General features: G+C 39.5%; 1 protein-coding gene across 2 annotated transcripts in view; it reads right to left on the bottom strand.

The window, feature by feature from the left end:
• MFN1 (mitofusin 1) overlaps positions 1-9,931 on the bottom strand; it is a 34,251-nt gene extending 24,320 nt beyond the window's left edge. Inside the window, exons 1-6 of one of the 2 annotated variants that reach the window (XM_024755116.1) lie at positions 9,832-9,917; positions 9,192-9,325; positions 8,407-8,522; positions 5,394-5,529; positions 4,010-4,172; positions 1,176-1,300 (exon numbers count right to left, since the gene is read on the bottom strand). In XM_024755116.1, the coding sequence (XP_024610884.1) occupies positions 1,176-1,300; positions 4,010-4,172; positions 5,394-5,529; positions 8,407-8,518 (536 nt within the window). In that variant the 5' untranslated portion in view covers positions 8,519-8,522; positions 9,192-9,325; positions 9,832-9,917. Of the gene's footprint in view, positions 1-1,175; positions 1,301-4,009; positions 4,173-5,393; positions 5,530-8,406; positions 8,523-9,191; positions 9,326-9,831 lie in introns of both variants that reach the window. The other variant, XM_024755115.1, reaches the window with a different exon arrangement.
• Between the last annotated feature and the right edge of the window lie 2,091 nt (positions 9,932-12,022).

The following is a 12,022-nucleotide window of genomic DNA, read 5'->3' as shown; positions in this document are numbered from 1 at the left end:
AAATTACTTTCTCAGCTATAAGACAGCAGTTGTGGAAAGCTGAGAATCTGTGCTTTACATACTTCTATTCTGCTGACAACCCCCCAGAGCCTGTCCAATCAACAACTTAACAAATGCTAAAAAAGTTTATTTACTAAAGAGAGAAAACTTCGTGATTTTTGACAAAGCAAGTAACATGTTCACTATTTTAATCTTTTAAATCTTTATGCTTTGGAAGATTGAAAATAAGCAATGGAAAAAAACAAAATAAAACCTAGGCTAATATACAATCTATACTATAAAAAGTATAGTCCAACTATCTATACATTGACTTGATATGTCCTGTGACAAATTGGCAAGTTAACAGGTTGGGGTCATGGATACAGTCTGATCATGAAATAAAGAAAAATTAATTAGTTAATATTATATTTAAACCAAATATTTTAATTTCCCAAGCACCTTCTCTCATCTGAGCTATTTCTGTTGATTACTTGAAACTTGCTTTCAATCAAAAGGGAAGACCCTCAACCAAAAAAATAAAGATTTCCATAGAACACTGAAATTTTAACTGAAGAAAACAAAAGAGCACACCACAATTTAAAAAAATCATTTAACTACTTTTTTTCGTTAAGGACTCTGCTAAAGAGATATGCATTACCATTTTATTAAGCACCAGTGTAGTAGGATGATTTTTGAAAAAACATATTAAATGCAGGTTAATCAGAAGAGCCTGAATAAATTACAAAAGCACGCAATTAATTCTTGAATAATGAAAAGCTGTATTAACTGTCCAGCGGTTATTTTGGGAAACTAAGTCTCAAGAATAATTACTGATTAAAAATAATACCTATTTAGAGTTATCTATCTAGGTATCTAGAATGAGACAATCTCTAAGGCCCAACCAATTATCCAAACTACAAAGTCAGTCTAGAGAAAAAGTGACAATTCTTGAAACTTCCTGTAACAGAATTAAACTGATAAATTGGCATTTTTATGAAACCATTAAAAAACAAAAAAATAATAACTTATCTATTCCATTACAATCTAGCAAATGAGAACAAAGCAGCAATTGAACATTTTTTTTAAGCAACTGAACATTTAAAAACTTTACGTACTACATGCTAGAAGCAAGCAGCATTTCTAAAAAAAAAAAAATACAAATACATACGTATAAAACAATTCATATGTAATTTTACCTATCCACTAAAACCAGGTCATCTCTCAAGAGGGCACATTTTGCCTTTGGCCAAAACACATGTACAAGACAGCCAGCTTTCAAATCTTTGTCCATATGAAGGGCATGGGCCAGCTGATTAACTGTCTAAAGTGGGAAGGAAAGAAAAAATAAAACTCTACTTGTAACAAAATTCAATAAAAATTTAAAATATTATGATTTGGTACAATTATTTCTGCAAAACATGTAGAAAAAGCAGAACTTTAAATCTTTTGAAGTAAAACCATCTGAGCAATCTTGAGAAACCTGAGGTTTAAAATTACCAAGTAGGAAAAAAAATAAGGCCTTGAAACCGTTTACTCATACCATTCAACAACGATAATCTGGGCTGGAAACATTCTAAATGTCCAACAAATGGAACTCTGGCAATGAATCCCATGCAACCCCTGAAACTGATAATTGTATGTATGAAAAGAAATTCACAATATATTAAGAGAAAAAAAGTAAATCAGAAAATAGCATATATGGGACTTCCTTGGTGGTGCAGTGGTTAAGAATCCACCTGCCAATGCAGGGTACATGGGTTCGATCCCTGGTCCGGGAAGATCCCACATGCCGCGGAGCAACTAAGCCCATGCACCACAACTACTGAGTCTGCGCTCTAGAGCCCACGAGCCACAACTACTGAGCCTGCATGCCACAACTATTGGCCCGCCTGTGTGCCTAGAGCCCGTGCTCCACAACAAGAGAAGCCATCGCAATGAGAAGCCCGCACACTGCAACGAAGAGTAGCCCCTGCTCATTGCAACTAAAGAAAGGCCACGTGTAGCAATGAAGACCCAGTGCAGCCAAATAAATAATAAACAAAATTATTTAAAAAAAGAAAGAAAATAGCATATATGATATAAAACCATTTTGTTTTAAAAATACAGAGAAACACCAATGTAACTCTATAGCAAAGAATTTCCACTGAATTTAGAAGTTTCAGAGTTTGGAGTTTCTTTTCTTTTTGCCTAATTGTATTTTCTGACTCTTCTAAAATGAGTTTATTGCTTAGTAATAAGGGGGGAAAAATAAAGGAACGTCACTAGGCAGTTATTTATTCACACAAGCCTGCTTTGTATCAATGACTATGCCTTCTCTTTCCATTTAAATTTCCTAAAATATTTCTATTTCTCAAGATGACTTCTGACACACATTAGTTCATTACCTTTCTTGTATGTGTTAAACATACAATTAAGTACAAAGGGCTTAACACAAAATTAATAATCAAGGAAAGGGCATCAGTACACATACCTCGATGGTTCTTTTGTGATTTGTATGAAATTTTAAAGGGAAACATCTATTTTCAAATGGGCACAATAGTCCTGATCAGGCTTGAAGTGAATCTCCACAGTGACAATGTTAGGTAGGGGTTTTTCTGCTTGCTTTCATAAACTTTTTGATAGAATTATAAACTTGTATTAAAATCCTGATACCTGGGCTTCCCTGGTGGCGCAGCGGTTAGGAATCCACCTGCCAATGCAGAGGATGCGGGTTCGAGCGCTGGTCCGGGAGGATCCCACATGCCACGGAGCAGCTGGGCCTGTGTGCCACAACTACTGAACCTGTGCTCTAGAGTCTGCGTGCCACAACTACTGAAGCCCGCGAGCCACAACTACTGAAGCCCGCGTGCCTAGAGGCTGTGCTCCACAACGAGAAGCTACCGCAATGAGAAACCAATGCGCTGCAACGAAGAGTAACCCCCACTCGCCGCAAGTAGAGGAAGCCCGTGCGTAGCAACGAAGACCCAACGCAGTCATAAATAAATTAATTTAATTAAAAAAAAATCCTGATACCTTACCTGTAAAATTAAAATAATAAAAGCACCCATCTGACAGAGTTGTAGTGAGATTTGAGTTATTACAAGTATTTAGAATAGTGTCTGCTACTTATCTTGATTACAAAATAAGCAATTCCTTCATTTGTATGGCTTAAAAGCTTGAAAAATATTTTCATAAATATCATCTTATTTATTGTTTGTAAGTAATCTGAAGGGTATTAGACAGATTGAGTTACTTTCTCTGATCAAACAGCAAACTCACAGGAGGACTAGACCTATGAATTCACCTACAGTTTAGCCAAAACTAAAATAGCATGGATCTTCACACACTGAACTTTTGCATTTGTGGGAGACATCTTACGACTTAAGAGAAAGTGAGCATAGTGAGAAGCAGTGCCTTTTACCAATTGCTTTCACTGCAGAGTAAATATCTTGCATCCTAATTGCTTTTTATTTTTGTTTGGCTGAAAAAAAATCTAGTGCCACTGAATTCCTTAAGAAATTTATGAAAGGTAGGGAACTACCACTGGCCTTTATCTGATAAAGCTATAACATTTACTAATGAATATGCTTACCAAATATTCCAAAGGCAAAAACAGTTTCTAAAGGCACAGATGTGTCAAAAACGATTCCAGAGCTCAATTTTTTAAACAAAGTTTTCTTTAGAAAGACAAGATTTGAGATTAAACAGCAACAACACACTTCAATAATGTTCTTTTCACCAGGAACACTATTTTAAAAATTTTATAAACTTTTAATTCTAATTTACTTTCATTTAGTTGAGGACAGGTTTTATTCTTCCAGTAACCTAGCTCTGAAGCAAAAGAATTTTAGAAAATTCAAAATATTAGTGATGGTTTTAAAAGCTATGAATAGAAATACTAATGGTTCTTCCATTAGTATTTCTTGTAAAAAATTTTTACAAGTATCTTAAAAAGTATCTTAAAAGTATCTTCTTGTAAAAAATTTTTTAAAAGAACAAGTTAAGGACATTATGTCAGGTACATTATGTTGCTAAAGATCAAACAGTATACCTTCACATTCTTTTTTTCATCTGACCCTTCTGTCATGAGATAGGCTTTATCTCCATCCGTTCCTTCAACACTCAGGAAGCAATTGGTTGTATGGCCAATTCCACTAGGGAGGACTTTATCCCACAACATGGCATTGATAACAGAGCTCTTCCCACTGCTTGTCCTGAAGAATGAATACACAAAATCATGACAAAACATAATGGTAAAAACTTTGTTCTTTCACTGGGTCAAAGGCCAACTTTTTTAGAATGCAAATTCTGTAAAAAAAATTTCATCAGATTACAATCTGAAATCACAGCCCACTCTTCCCATCACAAGATGTGGTCTAACATCCCATCTTAAATCTGGGCTGGACCTTTTTCACACACAAAGCTCATTCCTATTTCTTCTTCTCAAGCAGGACAACTGAGTCATCACTTCTCCAGGAGGCCTCTTCCCTCCCACTCCTATACCACCCTAACCTGGGGTAGGGCCTCTTTCATGGACCTACTTCATACTAGACTCTGTTTAAGGCCCTGAGGATATGGTCAAGTGGAAGAAGCAGATAACAACATAAAACAAACAAAAACAGAGCTTTGAGAAAAGTTTTCAAGGACATAAACAGGGTGCTTTAGCAGAGAATAACTGAGAAGGAATACCTTAGAGTGGTCCGGAAAGGTTTCTGCTGTAGTAACATTTAGGATGAGATTTGAAGAGTGAGGAGTCAGACATACAACAAGGCAAAGAGAATTCTAGGCATAGGAAATTGCAAGTGCTAAAGCCCTAAGATGGGGAATAGCTTAGAAGGCCTATGAGGTTAGTGAGTAAATAAATGCTTCTATTGGTGAACAGCACATGATATCTGAACAACCAAGTGGGGGCCTCGTCATTTCTCTTTGCATCTCTAGTACCTAACAGAGTGATTGGTACATAGGTAGTTAACAAATGGTCCTTAAATTAACGTATGAGCTGTGGCAGAAATCATTCTACCACTCCAGAAGTTTCATTAAGGAATTGCACTTCTTATTCTCCCTCTGGGAATCATGGAGCTGAAAATCCTTTTGGAAGGCACACCTGATAATCAATAGAAACTTAAAAAGAGTAAGTCACAAATTATACTTATCTGGTTTTCTATTCTTACAGCTGGCTAAGAAGCCAATTCTTAGAGATAAGCATTCTTAAAAAGCAAAAATATAGCTTCATAAAGCTATATTTTATACCAGGAGCTAAAATGAACAAGTTCTTTTACATGCTAATAGCTTTAACATTTAATACAGGCAGAAACTGTTGTGAAGAGAAGAGGGAAGAATATCACTTGCTGCAACATCAGAAACAGAGCTGCGGATATGATCAAGAAAAGCTAATATCTGGAAACTACCCTTGAGAAGAAATAATAAAGGATTACCTGCCAAAAAATGCCACTTTCATATGTCTCCGAGACAGCACCTCACCAATGATGGAAAGCTTATTTTTATACCTCTGTATTTCTATCAGATCATTCTCAGTAGCTACTCGGTCAAGTTCTGGATTCTTGTATGTTGCTGTAAAATTGAAACAGTATTAGAGAAAGTAATATAGATGAATATTAAGTTAATTATAAAACAGAATACTTAAGATGTACATATATTTGGGTTTTGTTCTATGTTAACATGATATTTGAAAATAAAAATAACATGGTATCTGAATATTCGGTAAAAGGTGAATGCCTTGTTGTAATGGGTCATAAGAATACTGCCCAAAAGAATTTCAAAATTATTAAAAATGACAGGGGTCCAGTCAAAAGGGTATTTATTATTCATCTAGGTCTCAAAGATACAAAATACCCACCTAAGACAAAAAAGCATTTCTGAACAGCGAAACTAGAACCTAATATCCACCTATTATTATTCCATCCTGACAGGAGCTTCAAATCTTGAACTGAGAAGAGGGATTCACATGCTAAGAGTGAGGTTTGAATGCGCAGTCTCCCCAAAATAAAGATATGGTTCAAGGAGGTCTTCAAGCTAGATAAGACCTTGCTGTCTTACTACTTCTTGTCTGCTTCCCACAGGGGTGGAGCAAGACAGCTCCCTTGAACATGAATGAAAAGAGAATTGCAGACTGTAACCCACTCCTGTCAGGTTTGGGAGTAACTGCCTACCCCAGCCCCAATCTCTCTTCCTCCAGAGATGGGGGTAGCTGGGAAAGCAATGATTTGAAAAGTAGGAAAGTATCTCAGTTTTGTTTATATTTCAGGAATATACATTTTACATATTTTTCCACCTCATTTTGAAGGTGAAAACATGAAGATTCATTTGGCTATCTGAATGGTCCTAATTAGAGACAAATACTGACACAACTTACTGAGTGACCATCTAATTAAACTTAAGCTTCACATCTCACCATACTTTTCAAGTACATTGATAAAATATGTGCAATTTGGTGAATACAGGCAAGACTGGCTTAAATACCATTACATTCATCTTTGTTTTTCATTTCATTCTTGCTCTTCTACATGCTTCCTGATTTACTTGCTTTGCCTCTTTTTTGCAACAATTTTTTCTGAGGTTTTAGAACCAGTAATGTAAGCAGATAGGTTAGGGGGTCCCTGGAGAAAGAGAACCAGAAATGGCTTTCTTGACTTAAGAGAATCCATTCTGGCCTAAGCCATTTTGTGATCTAAGCCTGGCCACAATGCTTGTCCTTGAACAGGTCTCAGTAATTGATGATCTTAAGGGAACAAAGGAATGCAGCAAAAGAGAAAGGGCAGTCAAACAATAGTGAGTGATAAAGCAGAGTCCTAGTTCCTCCTCAAGAGACATACATGTGTGTGTGTGTGTGTGTGTGTGTGTGTGTGTGTGTGTGTGTGTGTGTGTGTGTGTGGTGTGTGTGTGTATCTATCTATCTATCTATCTTTGCGTTCTGCAGGAACTAAAGTCCCCACCCAGGTGGAGAACTGAATGATGATGTTGACCCTCCTGACTCCAGTCAACCAAGACCTGGACTCTGTTGATCCTTGCTCCAATTCTATGCTGAATTCTCCTCTGCTCAAGCCCCTTCATAAATACACATGTACCCTTAGCTTAAAAGTTCCCCAATTTTGCTGTTTGAGGACACACTGCTTTGGGAAAGATCCCCAGTGTTCTCCTTACCTGCTGCAAGTAATAAAACCTTCCTTCTCCCGATCTGTGGTTTGGTTGTGTCTACTGGCTCGATACCCACCAATAACAGTAACATTGAATTCAGATTCTAAAGCTGAATTCACTAGCTCCTAGAGTAATAGCTCCTAGCATCTATTACATGCTCAATACACAGAAGATGTTACATTTAACTTCATTTTCACTTCCCATCAACTTTTGTAGAATAAAATATTATTCAAAAGTCACCATGCCAGCTCAAATTCTTTCCAAATTGAAAACTAAGATTCTGAACCAGTATTTTTTTCCTCATTCAACAGCAAAACTTGTGTCAGATCTGGTAATACGGACAAAATAATAAGGCAGGATCCCTACTCTCAAGAAACTCAAAATCTGGTGAAAGAGAATTAGGAAGGACAAGGAAAAAAGTTTGATTCTACCAACCTACCAAATGTTTTCCCACTGTCACAGGAGTTTACAGAATCCCTCCCTTTTCACTGTATGCTTGAAGGTCAACAATTATCTCTAAAGTAGTATTTCCCAGTATGACATTCTCACCACCTTTGTTTGAACAGTTACACTCTGTTTAAGAAAACTCCTTTTGCCCTTTTCCCACTGCATCCCAGCCTCATTTGAGAAGATAAGAAAGGTCTCAGATCTTGGTTTAACTGCTGAGTTGATGGGGGTGATAAGTATAATGGCTAAATGTGGGCTGCCTGACTTTCAGTCTGGGCATTTACTAGCTGCGTGATCTTTGGTAAGCTGCTTACCTTTTCTGTGCCTTAGTTCCTTCATTTTTTTTTTTTTTTTTTTTTGCGGTACGCGGGCCTCTCACTGTTGTGGCCTCTCCCTTTGCGGACCACAGGCTCCGGACACGCAGGCTCAGCAGCCATGGCTCACGGGCCTAGCCGCTCCGCGGCATGTGGGATCTTCCCAGACCAGGGCACGAACCCGTGTCCCCTGCACTGGCAGGCAGACTCTCAACCACTGTGCCACCAGGGAAGCCCTCCTTCATTTTTAAAATGAGTATGATTAAAATCTGCCTCAGTGTTGATTTGAGGATTAAATGAGTTATTAATAAAATAAAGTGCTTAGAACAGGACCTCACATATGCACTTTGTTCTTAGTTGCTATTAATATAATTCAATCTTCCTCTTTTGGAGGGCAGAAGTGGGTTTTATTTGTTATGGTATCTCTCATAGAGCACAATCCCCTGTATGTGTTCAGTAACCAAGGTTGAAAGAATAAAGCACCTTTATATATTTTCAAAAGTAATTATTTAAAAAACTTAGAGGAGCTAACCTTCAACAAAATGTGATCCTTCAGTAACAAACTCCAGTAACTGGTCAAAGATTGCTGTAATTGTCTTCTTAGCCAGCACAAAGTGCTTCAGTGGAGAAGCAGTTTCTGCCATTATGCTGAAAATAAAAAGTTAGAGAAGTACAAATTAAACTGGATGATAAAGACATGTGAGTTAACACTTCCAGCAACATTAACTCCCCAATGAAACAAACTTCCAAACTTTTAGATTTATTTCTGGGGGGAAGAAGTGTTTTATTTATATATTCACTTTTTGGCTGCCTCGGGTGCGGTGCGGGGGGTTCCAGAGTGCGTGGGCTCTGTAGTTGGGGCATGCAGGCTCTCTAGTTGTGGAGCGCGGGCTTAGTTACCCCGTGGCATGTGGGATCTTAGTTCCCCAACCAGGGATAGATTGAACCTGCGTCCCCCGGCATTGCAGGACGGATTCCTAACCACTGGATCACCAGGGAAGTCCCTGGGGGAGAAGTGTTTTAGTCAGACAATTAAAGACTACTTTTGCGTGATACTCCACTAAAATAAGCGAATTCAATGGGCCAAAATCTTGATTGCAATTTCTACTTTAGTTCCCTTTGCTGATGATGAAACTGGCCAAATTCTGATTGCATGTGACTCTTAACTACATCAGGGAACACGGCAGCGAGTGACATGAAGCCAAGTTCACGAACAGTAACTAAGTTATTACGTTTTTCAACCTGGACCTCTAGGTGAGTGGAGGTGGATATGCAGAATGAGGAAATAAAATTCCAAGATCATAATGCAATACTAACGTTTAGAAAGAAGTAGTTCTCATCGCAACAAATAAGGAGGCAAGCCTTAAAGCGAGTATTAACGTTTCCAGCCAAAGTACCAAGAACTTCAAGGAGTGTAAGTTAAGAAAAATAAGTTTTGGTGGCAGCTTCTCCTGAAAAGACACCAAACAAAAACGATCACAAACCAGTCTAATCCTGGTATGCATGTGTGTCAAATGGAGCAAAGGAGCCATAAAGAAGGCTGAGCCTTCCAAAGCGTCAGGAAATGACTGACCAAAGGGGACAAGCGGGAAAGCACGGTGGGGGTAACAACTCGGTTCAGCTGGTGGTGAACGCCGACCTTGGAGAAAGGCCTTCCCAGTCCTCCACACCAGGCGCTGGAGCCCCGCCCGCAGGGCTCGGGGCCAGACCCCACCCCTGGCCCGCTTGCGCCGGCCCCGGCTCACGGTATCCCGGGCTCCGGGCTCACGGGCTCCGCGGGCCTAACCCGGTCGCCAGCCCTACTCGCAACGGCAGCAGCTCCCTCCTTTTCCGCAGGACCGCTGCGGCGCCTCGTCACAGAGCGCCCCACGCACGACTCCTCGCCCCCTGCCCCCGGCAGGACGAAGGTCACCCGAGCAAAGTGAACCGGCCCGCGGCCGAGGCTGCGGGCACTCACCCCGTCCCGGCTCCGACTTGTCACCCAGCAACCGCACCTCAGCCACAGCCCTCAGGCCGCCTCATTCTTCCAAGAGAGGCTGTGAGACTGGGAGGCGGTGGGAGGAGAAGCAAGAGGGCGGTCACTTCCGGTCTCTTGCCCTTCCCGATTTGGTTTGGCTCCGTAACCGGAAGTGATCTACTCCGAGCGCCATTTTTCTTAAGGGCAGAAAGCGAGGAATTGTTGTGAGCAGGCAATGCATCCAGAAGAATGCTTTTCCTTTCACCCCCAACTTGTGCATCGCCTCCCTCTCCCTTCAAAGTTTCCAAAGCTCTGCCCAGCCTAGGCGTAGCTAGCTGTCAGTAGCTCGTTTAGTGAGTGAGAGCTAAAAGGAGGAGGGGTGAGATGAGGTGGAGTTAGGGTGTCAGACAAGGATTCCTGCTTACTCCGCCAGCAGCAATAAAGGAAAACCTTTTGACCTCTCCACTACCCTCTGTTCTTGTGTGATTCACTTCCTGAGCTTGGAGTATAGCGGTGTGTGAGGCCACTTCATTTTTCTGAGCCTCATCTATAAAATCAGAGTACTAATAATACCTACTTTGTGGGTAGGCTCTACTACCCAGTTATTCAACCAAACACTAATCTAGGTATTACTGGGAAAGTATTTGTGATTAATATCTATAATCAGTTGACTCTATGTAAAAGAGATTAGTTTGGGTAATCTGGGTGTGCTTGATCCAATCAGTTAAAAGACTTTAAGAGCAGAACCGAGGTTTTCCTAATAAAGGAATTCTGCCTGTGGACTGCAGTGTCAGTTCCTGGCCAAGAATTTCCATTCTGCCCTTACTGATGGCTTGCCCTAATGTTTGTTTTTTAACAACAAAAAATTAATTCTCTCACAGTTACAGAGGCCAGATGTCTACAATCTAAGTGTCAGCAGGGCTGAGCTCTCTCTGGAGTCTCTAGGGGGAGGTTCCTTCCCTTGCCTCTTCCAGTTTCCGGTGGCTAGAGGCATTCCCTGGCTTGAGGCTACATGGCAACAACCTCTGCCTCTATCTTCTCATGCATCTTCACATGGCCTTCTCCCCTGTGTCTCTTTGTCTCGAATCTCTCTCTTCTTTCTTTTATATGGACACGGGTCACTAGATCCAGTATGGGGATTTGGATCCTGGATCCTAAATGCAGGATGATCTCATCTCAAAATCCTTAACTTAATTACATCTTCAAAGGCCCTATTTCCAAGTAAGATCATATTCACAAGGTATCAAGAGTTAGGACGTGGAGACATATTTTTGGGAGATACTATTCAACCTATTACACACGTATTATAAATACTTTCTTTAGTCCATGGTTTGCCTTTTCACCCTTTAAAAAAAACTTTTTTTTTAATCTGATGAGGAGAATCGTAAATATTCTGTGGCAGGACAATCTAAGATAGAAAAAAGGAAAAAAAAAAGGCAAATGACATGCCCCCTTTGTGGCAGGCCTTTCCCAATGTGCAATGCCAATCTACATTATGCACTTGAACCAGATCTCCTCAAAGCAGGAGGATGAAATCAACCTATGAGAAAAAGTCCGCTCCTTTCTTCAGGCTCCAGCATTATAACATTGTAATTCTATTATTAATATATTTATTTTTCATCTCATACAAAGATAAAAGGGGTCACATTGACCAAAGGCTTATCTGTACATGCGTAATTGAAAAAAAAAGGGAAAAAAACCTTTGTTGATTGAACTATAGATACAACGTTAATCTGTCAATATGATACATAATTTCTTTCTCTCAAAAATCTATAAAACTGCATCTCTAATTCCTGATCAATGGAGCAGTTCTCAGAGGTTCCGAGAATATGTTTCCTGGGTTATAATCCTCAGTTTGGCTCACATAAAATTCTCTTTTCTTTTTTTTTCTCTCTCTTTTCTTTCTTCTTAGCTTGATTGGTATTTGATTTTTCATAGACAAATTGAAATTTAGTTGATTTACAATGTTTTGTTAAGTTTCTGGTGTACAGCAAAGTGATTCAGTTATACATAAATATACATACATTCTTCTTCATATTCTTTTTCATTATAGCTTATTACAAGATATTGAATATAGTTCCCTGGGCTATACATTAGGACCTTGTTGTTTACCTACTTTGTATACAGTAGTTTGTATCTGCTAAACCCAAACTCCTAATTTATCCCTCCCTCCTCCCACCCCCGCTTTCCC

This window comes from Neophocaena asiaeorientalis, unplaced genomic scaffold (assembly GCF_003031525.2).
Source record: "Neophocaena asiaeorientalis asiaeorientalis breed wild unplaced genomic scaffold, Neophocaena_asiaeorientalis_V1.1 scaffold188, whole genome shotgun sequence".
Classification (NCBI taxonomy): Eukaryota; Metazoa; Chordata; class Mammalia; order Artiodactyla; family Phocoenidae; genus Neophocaena; species Neophocaena asiaeorientalis.
The sequence above is the reverse complement of the archived record's forward strand: the minus strand, read 5'-3'. Positions and strand labels throughout refer to the sequence as shown.